Source organism: Balaenoptera physalus (genome assembly GCF_965194825.1).
Source record: "Balaenoptera physalus genome assembly, chromosome: 4".
NCBI lineage: Eukaryota > Metazoa > Chordata > Mammalia > Artiodactyla > Balaenopteridae > Balaenoptera > Balaenoptera physalus.
In genome coordinates this window covers 74759692-74772263 of record NC_138891.1, presented here as the reverse complement: position 1 = coordinate 74772263, position 12572 = coordinate 74759692, and the positions used below count along the sequence as shown (strand labels likewise).

The following is a 12572-nucleotide window of genomic DNA, read 5'->3' as shown; positions in this document are numbered from 1 at the left end:
GAAGGCAAGTGAGCCCCTTCACGTTGATGACAGAGTTTTACTGTTAGGTGCAGTCTTAACAAGTTCTAAATCTGTTGGGCTCGTTGTTAGAAGGAAGAGATTAGCATTAGTTACATCAAAACTACAGTATTGTATTTGTCTTTCACCACCATTTAAACAATGTCTTAAGCTGCTCCTTCAGCGGATTATTCAGCTATTTATGAAAACAATTTGCAGATAACCCAACCTGCTAAACTTGAGTAGGTTATTCTTAGGCACGAAATCCTGGTGAGGGAGGAAGGCTATAGAGAAGTTGTTATTGGTAAGAAAGTGGTTCTCAAAAGATAGGGTGCATCCAAATCCCTACAGGAGCTTGTAAGGATACGTTCTGGGTCCTACCACCCCTTCCGATTCCCCATGTGTGGGATGGGATCCAGAAACCTGCATTTTAACATGTGCCCAGGGTGATTCTGATACAGGTGGTCTATGGGCTACATTTTAAGAAACACCATCCTTAAAATGATAGTATCTGCTCTTAACATTTTTTTGTAAGCTAAAACCACCTTACTGAAGTCACAGATATTGGGGGTCTTGACCAAGCTTTGTTCTAAAGAATATTCCCAGCCTTATTCTTGCTGCTCAAGCTTTGCTGGAATGAACTGACCTTGTTTTTTAGCAGAACTCAAGTCAGGCTTTTCAGTTTTCATCAGATTGTTAGACAACGGAAGCCCGTTGTCATTCTCACCCTGGACAAATACGTAATATATTTGCAGAGCAGAGAGCTAAGGATTTGACTGTGGAGAGTTGATATTTGAGAGAAATATGTTTCTCCTCTCCTCTCCCTTCCTCTCCCCTCCCCTTCCCTCCTCTCCTCTCCCGTCCTCTACCTCCTTTCTCTATGACACTCTACCTTCTACTTCACTGAAAAGACCAAAGCCATCTAACTTGATCTCCTTCAATGTCCCAAAAACCTCTCCACCAGGAAATGTCTCTGCCTTCACCAGGTACCCTATCCTACCTAAAAAGAAAGGCTAAGTCTTCACTGAAAAGCTGTGTACACGCACGCACGTACGCATGCCCAGTGCCCTGTCTGTTTCCTCCTTCCCCTGTCAGATGGTTTAGTCCATCACTTCTCTCTGTCCGAGGGCCCCTTTCTGCATTGCTCCTTCTCTTCTCCTGACTATCATGCCCAGGTCTTTCTTGACCTAAAATAAAAGTCTCTCATCCATATTGTGTCCTCCACATCCCTATCTGTCGTTTCAGGTGAGCATCCTGACAGAAGGGTCTACACTCTCCACGTGTTCTTTATCATCTACTCCTTATTCTCTCTCCTCCACCTCAGTCACCTCACTGAAGACACTTTCCCCCAATGTTACCAAAAAACTCCTTCCTAAGCACCAAAACAAATTTTCTTCTCAGTTCCCATTAATTTCTGTAAAATTTGGCACCATCCATTCACTCATTCAACAAACATTTATTGAGCATCTACCTCAACAGTCTCTCCCTGACCAGTGTCCCTTTGGTATTTGCACAGTATTGTCCTCACAGAGGCTGAAGGATTCTTTCCTCCCAACACATTCCTTGTTCCTTTTGTTCCCTTCACCTCTTCTCTTCCCTCCTCAGCTCCCAGATGAAGTCAGCCTTCGGGGATCAACTCCAGCCCTTCCCCTCTCCTTCCACACTTTCTCTCTGGCTAAATTACATCTATGTTCACACCTTACAAATACATAATTCTACCCTGACTTCACACCCATTTTCCAGACTCACTTTTCCAGCCATTTCCTGGCTGGCCTGTCAAATGCAACATGTCCAAGTTGAACTTTCTCTCAAACTGTTTCTTCTATCTTCCTTCCTTAGGTTAATTGTAACTTCAGTTAACTGTAACCCAGATATTCAGGCCAGAAATCCCTGAGTCATCTTTGATTCCTTCCTCTTCCTTGTTGCCAGCAACAGAGTTTGGGACCAACTATTATTCCTCCAAATTACTGTATTTCTCCCACACTGTCTCCTGTTCACTTTGCTGTGTTATCGTCATTAACTATTGCAGCTACCTCTTAACTGCTCTTCCCGATTCCTCCATTTCCCACCCTGACTCTTAGCTTCCATCACACCACTGCTGGGCTGATCTTCAGCTATGGGGACCAGGAAGGGGAATTTCTACTATCGTCTCTGTAGCAGGGATCGCTTTAGAAAACACCTGGATTGCCTGCCCTAGAAGGCAGCTGCTTGGATCCTGAGGGCAGGGTCTCATTGTTTTATCAGAGCCATGGAGACTGGTGGCTGGAATTGGTCCTGTCATCCTCTCACTACTGATAAGGAAACCAGGGTCCTCAGAGGGAGGCCACTTGGTGCTGGCTGACCTTCCTCTGGTTGTGGCTGAGAAGAGTGTTTGAGAGCCTTGTCAGTGGCTCTGTCTGCACTGCAGAATGGTTTCTGTAATAAGGAATGCCTCTTACCAAGGCATTTCTACCCTATTGACAGTTTCTGTGGAGACACTGTCTTCACATCAAGTTCTTGAGTGTCAACTGACTTGTGATTAACTGACCCCCACCATTGGGAATAGGAATTTATTTCATACTTCTCTCATCAGGCATATTTTCACTCTATAAATAATAACAATTTTGATACCACATATTTGTGGAGTGCTTTATAGCTTCTCTTAGTTAACAGTACCCCCATTTCACAGATGAGGAAACTGAGATTTGGACAGGCTAAGTGACTTGCCCAACATTGCATACCTTGTGAGGGACAGGGCTCAGCTGTGGGGCTGTCACCAAGTTCATGGCCTCTCCACAATTTGGGCTCTCCTAACGCTACCTCAGGAGAGATAAAGTAAGGGACGGTGACTGACCTGCCCGAGCTCTTGGCTTGCCACATGCAGTGGTCTGAGCCTGGGAACAAGTCTGACACATTTTCAGGGGCAAGTGACACCAGGAGGTTTCTGCCAATTTTCTTGGTGTCTCCTTGTCTGTGATGATGTTGGAGTGAGTTGTGATGGCTGTTGACCTCTTGCGGTGATAAGACTGCTGTCAGAAGACACGTGTCACCTAAAATGGTTAGTTTTAGTGGAAGAAGTTCTTCCAGAGGAGGAACCTGCATCTAAGGACAGTGAGGACACCAGAGCTGGCACTGAGGTGGGGCGTTCCTCACTCGCAGTCCTGGAACCTGCCATGGATTTCTCTGCTACCACTGCAGTCAGAGATGTCCCCGCAAGGCCGTTATTCTTCTCCCCTTGAACTGTGTCCAGGGGGAGATGGCCAGCTGTTGCCCCAGTGCTCTCAGGGCTGCAGGGACGGCCAGTGTGATGGTGCTGATAGGCCTCATTTCTCCTGTGTGGCCCTCTGGTGACTCCACAGGTATGAGGCGGTGATGGGTGTGCTGTTGACTCAGGTGAAGGAATGGTGGCAGAAGCGGTGATGATAGTGGGAGATAGCGTTCCCACATAGTGGTGAAGTCACTCCCTGAGGAGAATACAAAGCCTGTGTCTTGCTTGCGTGCATTGTGGGCAGAGGCTTCTTCTTAGTGCCTGGTCTGTTTGTCTTGAGTTATTCTTGGAACTGGAGGTGAGGAACCCATATGCCATATCACCTACAAAGTTTCACTTTTCTGCTGTTATTTCCTGATTTGTGGGGCTCTTCACTGGGCTGTGCCTAGGGCAGTATAGAGCCAAGGAAATCAGCCAACTGCAAGATTCACCTTGAAGAGAAAGTTGACTCACAGATGGGTGGCAGGTGCCCTGAAAGTTGTGAAGAAGTTGGAGGAAAGAGGCATAACCACCCTCCTTGCCATCCTATGCAGGGAGACCAGGGCCATTTGTATGTGTATCAGTCTCAGAATCGACATAGCCCCCCATCTTCAACGGGATGCAGCCTCAGCCCCTCCCACAGAGGAGGAAGGAGGATGTAGAAACTGCTGCTCACAGACAGCTGGGTCTGCACTTCCCAGGATCAAGGATGAAGACTGTCATCCTCTCAGAAATTCTTGGTGATCAAAGGCTGAAATTTCTGAGAGGTTTCTGGGCTGTGGGTGATTTCAGGCTTCTGCCCCTCTGTGGTCAGGATTTGGGAGCTGGAGACTTCCCAGAGCTGCCCCTCAGGGATGATGGGTGGGTGTTAGGTGATGGATGTGATGGCTGTTGGAGCCCCTGCTATAGGAACTGTGACGGGTGACAATGGAGCTGGTGGTTGTGTTTGTGTTCCTGCTGTTAGAGGAAACAGAAACTGTGACCACTGTTGTGTCTGCTGTGTATCTTTCCTCCACTGTTCCTAGAATTCATGATGAGGAAAGATGCTAACTCAAAATGCCCTTAGGATAACTGATCTCAAGATATCTCCAGCACCTGGAACGATGGCTGGCATACAGGAATTACTTCATAGACATCTGTTGAATGAATGAATTCATGTGTTCCCATCCCCTGGTCTTTGGTCCCTTTAGCTGAGAGAGGGTGAAATGGCATCAATTTCTCCTGTGACTGTCACAGTGGTCCTGAGGTCAGAAGACCAACACGATGGCTGCAGCCTGGGCAGTGTGAACACTGCTGTGGCAAAAGGTAGCCAGACTCCTGAGGGCCACCCTTGGCTAGGAGGGTGGGCCTGCCTCGACTGGGGCCAGGGAGAGACAAGCTCCAAAACCAAGATATTGGAAGCTGGAGATGGGACTTCTGAGGCAAGGAGGGCATCGAGGAAAAGGAAAGTTGGAGCTGTGCTGAGCAGACGGTAAAAGCTAGGTTGTGACGCTTCTTGACTTGGTTCCAGAGCTTCTGGGGTTATCACCAGGGCAACCTCACTGCTGCTACACCTAATGTCTGCTACACCAGACATTAGGTCAAATGACCTGTGGTGATATCCAAGGTGAAGAATAGGCATTGTTTGGGGTGTGACTTCAGCGGGTACAGTTGGGAAGGAGAGAGAAAGTTCTTGCTTTGAAGCCAACTGCGAAGTCAATTTTCTTTGGTGTTATTGACCTAATTTTTTTTAGCAGTCAGCTCTAAGGAGATTGCTCCATTTACTGATGAGGAAAAGAAGGGAGGCTTGAGAAAGCTGTAATGACATCAGTGACTTTTCCGATACCCCGGTTCCCTCAGAACACAGGTCAGCTGGTCTCTGACTTGGGGGAGTAGGGAATGAAGCAGGAAAATGATATGGTAGTAACTATTATGATTTGGTGTTTGTTTGGTTGTTTTAGCTGTGATTCCAGACAGACGTGGTACTGCTGATGCCCCCTAACAAGGTCCTTTCTGAGACTGACAGGGACAAGTCAATGGAGACAAGTGGTTAAGAGTGTGGGTTCCACAGACTCACAGACATAGATAGAAAACAAACTCATGGTTACCGAGGGGGAAGCGGGGAGGGATAAATTAGGAATTTGGGATTAACAGATATACACTACTACATGTAAAATAGATAAACAACAGTGTCCTACTGTTTAGCACAGGGAACTATATTCAATATCTTAAAATAAACCATAATGGAAAAGAATATGAAAAATAATATATATGTATATATCAATACATATAACTGAATCACTTTGCTGTATGCCAGAATCTAACACAACATTATAAATCAACCATACCTCAATTTCAAAAAAAAAATGACCGTTGTTTCCAGAGTTGGACTGACCAACATTCACTGTTTGACTTGGGCAAGTTACTTGACCTCTCTGAGGCTTGAGGTCCTTATCTATAAAAGTGGGATGATGGTAGATAATAGTAATACCAATGGGGTAATGTATGTAAAATGCTTAGCTCAGTACCTAAGCTCAATAAACGGCACTCTGCACTGCCTGTTATCTTGGTCTTTACAAGGTCCTGAGATCCTGGCAAAGGCAGCAATCCTTGTGACTACGTCCTTATTATGGCAGAAGCTCTGTTTGCTGCTGTTTTTACAGTTATCCACTCTCTTCCCAGATCTCCATTGCTACCACCAGGCCATGCCATGGTACCTTGGGGCTGGACTCCCGCAGCCAGCTCCTAACTAGTTTTTGTTTTACCCTTGTCCCCTTCCAATCCATTTCCCTCCATGGTATCCAGAGCAACCATTCCAAAGTTCAGATCTGATCACATCAATCCTTTACCTAAAACCCCTTACTGTCTGTGCGCATTTTAGTTCCTTAAAATCCACAATCCATTCCACGGCTTACAAGGCTTATATCATCTGGACCTGTCTACCTCTTTCAAGTTCTCCAAAGGGTCAAGCTCTTTCCTTGCTCTGCACATCTTCCCCTGCCTGGTTCATGCTTCCTCTCCCTCCTCCACTCCCCCCCTACTCCCCCCAACCCTACCAATTTCCACCTCACTTACTACTTAACCTTCAGGTCTCAACTCATATGTACGGCACTTCCTCAGAGAGGCCTTGGTGGACTTACTAATCCAAATGAAGTTTCCCTATTTTACTCTCATCATAATACCTGTTCAACATAACACCACATTTGCAGTTGGGAATTTTTCTGTAATTATTTCATATCTCTCTGCATACTAGATCTTAGCTCCAGGAGGCTGGGCCCCATCTGTTCCATTCTTCACTGTGTTCACACAGCACTGCCCTAGAACAATGTCAGGCACATAGGAGACGCTCCTTAAATAGTTGTTTAACTAACAAATGTATGAATGAATGAATGAATGAACGAATGAATATCTCAGCACGAGGTGTGGGTGCTTCTGTTCATCCTCTATCAATGAGCAGGGCTGGTTTATAGAGCTTGTGTACCACAATGCAAATGCAGTGACCGAGGAGTCAGGGGACCTGCCTTCTAGGCCCAGCTGCCTTATTTACAGGCTGTGTGACCTCACACAAGCTTGGGAGGCTGGAACCATGACTTCGTCATCCTTGTGTCCAGAGCATTTGGCATGAGTGGAAATTCAGCAAGTGAATGAATAACTCCACACTCTTTCCTGTTCTGAATTTCTCCAAACCCACTGTCAAACTCAAACTGCAATTTTAGTTGGGGACATCTGTATAGAGCGGAGATGTCTATGCAGACCTTAAAAATGCACACGAGGAGAACCGAGCTGCCTGCCGCAAAGCCAGCACCCTCCGTAGGAGCCTGGCCACGACTATGGAGGCCTCGTGTGCAAACACAGACGCCCAGTTCCTGGGGTTGCTTTGGAGTCTCATGGAAAATGTTGAGTATTTAAACCTCTATGAAACACCAACAAATTGAGTTCATTTCAACTGAACTCTTCAGTGCTGTGTTGGAGACAGGGACACAACAGTGACTAAGTATTTGCTGCCATGAATTCAGCCTGGTGGAAGGCGAAAGGTTGGAAGTAGGAGGAGAGATGGCTGGAAAGTCCTTAGTCCTGGCCTTGGGAGAGGTGGCTTGGTGGGTGCTTCTCTGAAGCATTCAGCCGCACCACGAAACCAGAGAACAGACACGGTAGCAAACTGCTTGTTTGAGCACGTAAAAGGCCGACCGCTTCTTGGCCTCTCCTGGCAACGGAGATAAATCACTGGTGTGTCAAACCCTGCCAGGACAGCCTCTGCCTCTGGAGCTGAGTCCAGAAACCAAGGGTGTGGAGGAGATTGCCACGCAAGGAAGCGTGCAGCTGCGGTGTCAGGGAGCGGGGCCTCTGCCGCACGGTGGAACTGGCATTCAGCATCAGCTCATGCGAGATGCCACATTCTGAATAAACCAAGCGGACCCTTGCAAACCCACAGGAAGATTGAGGGTGGCTTTTTAGAGCTCAAAGATCCTTGGATGAATGGGAATGCCTCCGAGCCAACAGAGGTGCCCTTTCCACTCTGCCTCCATCATCCTCCTGCCCCAGCTTCCCAGCTCTGAAATGCAGTGGTCCCGACATATTGCCATTTGCAGCAACATGGATGGACCTAGACAGTATCATACTAAGTGAAGTAAGTCAGGCAGAGAAAGACAAACATCATATGATGTCACTTATATGAAGAATCTAAAAAATAGTACAAATGAATCTGTATACAAGATAGAAACAGACTCACAGATGTAGAAAACAAACTTATGGTTACCAAAGGGGAAAGGAGGGGCAGGGATAAATTAGGAGTATGGGATTAATAGATACACACTACTGTATATAAAATAGATATATAAGAATCTACTGTATGGCACATGAAACTGTATTCAATATCTTGTAATAACCTATAATGGAAAAGAATCTGAAGGTGTACACCTGAAACTAACACAATATTGAAAATCAACTATAGTTTAATACATTGTAAAATAAAATTAAATTAAAATTTAAAAAATAACATGCAGTGGTCTGTCTGTCAAACAAGATATTATGGATCTTCTACTTTGTACTAGATACTACCTTATTTAATCTTCACCACAACCCTGTGAAATAGCTTCTTTCCACTTCACTAATTTTGCCAATGAAGACACCAAGTTAAAGGTTCTTTTCTCACATCCCCTGGGCTGGTAAGAGGCAATTTTGACATGGGGTCTTCTGGTTTGAACTTCCTGATTTTTGCTATACATTTTGCAAGCCATTGACTGAAATTTGATTGATTTTCCTGTTCAGGGACTTTCTCCTTTTGGATGTCCACAAGCACAGGGAGGGTTTCCTGGGGTGGGGGGCAGATAGCCTGTGGAGGGCTTGGGTGCCATTGGTGGCAAGTTGGGTGGGCCTGTCCTAAACTGACAGAGAGATTAGAGGTTCTCGGAGAGAAGGGAAGCAGGAGAGCCCTCCCTGGGGCCCTCTGTGGCCGTGGATCTCCACCGTCCTGCACTTGCTACAGTCCCATAGCCTCCCAGTGGCTGTGCAGGGCAGTGGCCCCTCGGTTACTGGGCCACTGATAGTATGGGAGACTGAGGCTTATTTTACCTTGTTTTCTTGCCAGAGCGCGTGGAATCAGGGTTGCCAGGCTTCCTTCTAAGCCATTCCTGCCGGGAGCTACCTGTAGGCACCACGTCTCCGCTGGCTCCCTGTCCAGTCCGCCTCTGTCCACCCTTCTCTTCCCGTTTCCCCTTCAGGATCCAGGGCTTTTTCCTTTTTCCTAAGGAAGCCCTTACACTATAGCACCTTCATGGAAACCCCAGGGTTTCTCCCTTTACCCTGGGGTGAAGGCTCAGACACCTGCTCCAAGGATGACCCAGGCCTGGGTGAGGGTGTTGGCAGCAATGTGGAAGCAGACTCTGGGTTCAGATATAGGCAGGTCCCTCGTGAGTCCCCTTCAGGGAGCCAAGGGAATGGGACTGACCAGTTCCCACTTTCCCAGAACTCCCCACCCCGGCAGATGTGGGGGACTCACTGCTTGTCCAGCAGAGACTACTTTTCCCTCCAAGGTCCTCTGGATGCTTGGTCACATGCCTGGGGCACCACCTCCCATCCCACTCCCCCTCCTTTCCTGGCCCTGCTCCATCTTGTGCCCTTTCGCAATGCACAGGACTCGGTTCCAGGGCACCCTGCGCGGCTTCAGAGCCATCATGGGGACTCCCTTCCAACTTCAAGGTCCTCCTCTCGCTCACACCCCATTGCTCCCCACCTGCCTTCCCCTGCCCACTCCCACCCCAGTCCTTGCCCCTTCGGGCTCCTCTCCACACACTTCGTGGCTCCTCCTGACCTTGACAACCCTAATGCAGGGCCGAGTGCAGAGCCGGTACTGAACACTTTTTGTGTTGACTTTAAATCACAGAATATCAAAACTTAAGAACTCAGCAATCCAGAGGTCATGCCATCCTTTTTCCATTGGGGAACGGAGGCCTGGAGAGAGATACAATAGGACCTGGTAATGGGACCAGATCACTTAGCAGCAAAGCCAAGAGTGGACCCAAGGTCCCTAAATCCAAACCACCTTCTCCCCATTGCCCATGGTCATGACTCCTACAGACACCCCTTAGTTTACCCCCAGGAACAGACCCTGTGGGGCTGGCAACAGAAGGTTCCGAAGGCTCCTTCTGGCCTCTGTTTCCTCACTGCATGATGAGTAGGGAGGATGAGGGGCTTTGGGTGTGAGGGTGGTGTAGAGGGTGGGCGTTCTGTTTGGTCTTAGCCAAGCCCTTAAACATTTCAAGGAAGGTGGAATCTTCCACATCCCTGGCATTGTGCCTCTTACTATCTGTAAGAGAGTGTGTTCCTCTGACCCACTGTGTGAGAAATGATTCCTTGGGTGAAGGTTCCCCAGGCCTGCTGAGGAGGGGAGGGAGCTGTGATTATATCTTCGGTTTGGGGTCCTGACCCCTCACCCTCTCCTGGCCCCAGAGACTTTCAGAAGACTCAGACACCCTGAAATACAGAATGAAACCTGGCCCTGGGGCCAGGGGGGCAGCTTGGAAGGTAGTGAGGAAGGGACAGGGGACCCAGGGGGAGCTTCTCCAAAAGGCCTTAGTTCCAGCTCTACTTGCAGCTCCAGACAGAGGCGGGCAGTCAGGGTGTGGCGGAGGCCAAGGCCAACACCTGGGCTGTGAGCCCTGCCCTGGGGGCATTAGCCCAAGAGGAAGCTTTTAAACCCAAGTTCAGAGGCAAGAAGCCGACTGCCTGTCTCAGCTGCCCTTTAGTCCTGCGTTTTTTCTCCAAGCCAGTCGCTTCTTTTCTCCCCTGGTCCTTCCTTTCCATCCTGCCTGTCTCCTCTGATTCCCTCCTCTCTCTGGATCTACTTTGCTTTGACTCATCTGTTTCTCACCTGTCTTTTCCTCTGACTCTATATCTTTCTGTAAGTTTTTCTTCCAGTTGTTATCCAGCTTTCTTGTTTTTCTGTGTCATTCCTTCTCAACTCTCTCTCCCTTTTTCTACAGTTCTGCCTACCTGTCTCTTTCCACAAAATAAGCCCTGGTTCCCCCAGTGGGTTTCCCCAAACCAGGACACTCCCCCATCTCCCTGCTTCTCTCTGTCTCTACATCCTCCTTCCTCGGTCTCTTTAGCGTTCTCCCTCTCTCTCCCCCATATTGTCCCATCTCTATCCATTCACCTCTCTCTGCCTCTCTGTCTCTCTCCCATGACAGACCCCAGCTCCTCGGATGGGATCGGCGAAGTCAGCTACCCTGTCCCCAGAATGCTGCCCCAGGTGCATCACTTACCCAGGAGCACTGGCCCAAGGACGCAGGAACACAAGCAGCCCAGGAACACACAGGGGACCCTCCTCCAGTGGACAGCCCTCATGACTCCAGAAAGAGTCCCTCACGCTCCCCTGGGGAAGCTCGTCAGCACCGAAGTGGTTGTGTGAGGAGCAGAGGTGAACCTGTCCCCGCTGGCTGCTGGCCTTAAACAGGTGTATTTCCCTGAGGGGCCAGAGTACCAGGGGAAGCGGACAAAAGAAGGCGGGGCTCCGTGCCAATCATCCTTGCCATATCTTTTCTTTCCTCAATCTCCACCCCCTTCCCCCACCAGGAAAAAATAAAAAATATAAACACAGATACACCCTTTGCTCCGTTCCTAGTCAGCCTGAGCCAAGTAGGGGGAGGGATGGGAGGGGCATGTAGAGGAATAGAAACCAGGACACACGGAAATGGGGGGCCCACTCTCCTGCCTGGTGTCCTGGGCAGCCCCTGTCTTGCTGGCGTTTCAGACTGACACAGCGGGAGCAACCGGGTCATTTCAGGAGGAAGGGCAGGGCAGAACGGGGAAGAGAGGGGCTAAGAGGGAGTGAGTTTGGGGCTATATGAATAGGAGAGTGAAATTTGCGGAGACCCTAAGAAACATGGCAAGTAGGGGGAGCAATGTGGGGTGAGAGGTGGGAATCAGAAATACCCCGTATGCTACTTGTGGGATGGAACACTGGGCTGGGAACATCTGCTCAGTGCTGGGCACAGGGTAGACCCTCACCAAATGGTGGATTTCCTCTTTCTAGCAGAGGACGCAACAGAGCCAGGGTCCAGAAAGCCCAAGGCAACCTGGGGAAGCTGCTTGAGAGATCTGGGGTGGGTAGTGTGGTAGAGAGTAGAACCTGGGGAGAAGGAATTGTGAGCCCACGAGGAAGTAGGGGCTGCTCCTGGAGACCTTGGAGACCAGGGCACCCCATTTTGACCTCTTGGGACTCACAAGCATAACCAAGAAGGGACAGGAACTCCAAACTGAGTGTGCCAGGCAGAGTTTGAAGGTGAACGAAGGTAGCTGGTATAGTTCTGCAAAGGACAGCAACAGCGATGTTCCCCCACCCTTTGCCACGGCGTGAACCCCTGCTTCTGGTTTCTCCAGACTTGATTCCCTGAGTGTGGGGTCTGTGGAGTGACTGGTCCCCAGGCAGGGAGCTCAGGCTCTCACTGCACAGCCTAGGATGAGGAATCGGCATTTCCACGTTCCCAGGCAGAAACCTGGAGCCATCCAAAGAGGAGTGGATGGCTACACTGTGGTGCTGTCTCAGAGGACCAGGAAGGCTCCACCACCTTGTCAGCTACTTGCTTTCTGAAGCTGAAATCCCAATTACAGCCAAAGCCCAAAGGCTGGACTTTCCAGTTATAGTGCAACTACTTCAGAGAAGTAGCATGGTCCCCCCAACAGTCCCACCTCTGTATGGACCCGTTGATCCCATTCTTTCCCAGGAGAAGGAAATTCATAAGGGTAAAGAGGAATTTTAAGCATAGAGTCGTGGGACAGGATACGAGGAAGATATCACTGAAAAAAATGTACATAGACACCAAGGCCAACTTGGCCTCTTAATCATTTTTTCTGTGTCAGTTCTTGCTCA

The 12572-nt window shown here is 48.8% G+C and overlaps 1 protein-coding gene across 3 annotated transcripts in view; it reads right to left on the bottom strand.

Moving 5' to 3' along the window:
- Nucleotides 1–11261, bottom strand: part of MUC4 (mucin 4, cell surface associated) — a 54034-nt gene extending 42773 nt beyond the window's left edge. For 2 of the 3 annotated variants that reach the window (XM_082458493.1, XM_082458495.1), the window contains exon 1: nucleotides 10966–11261. In XM_082458493.1, the coding sequence (XP_082314619.1) occupies nucleotides 10966–11047 (82 nt within the window). In that variant the 5' untranslated portion in view covers nucleotides 11048–11261. The remainder of the gene's footprint in view (nucleotides 1–10965) is intronic. The other variant, XM_082458494.1, reaches the window with a different exon arrangement.
- Between the last annotated feature and the right edge of the window lie 1311 nt (nucleotides 11262–12572).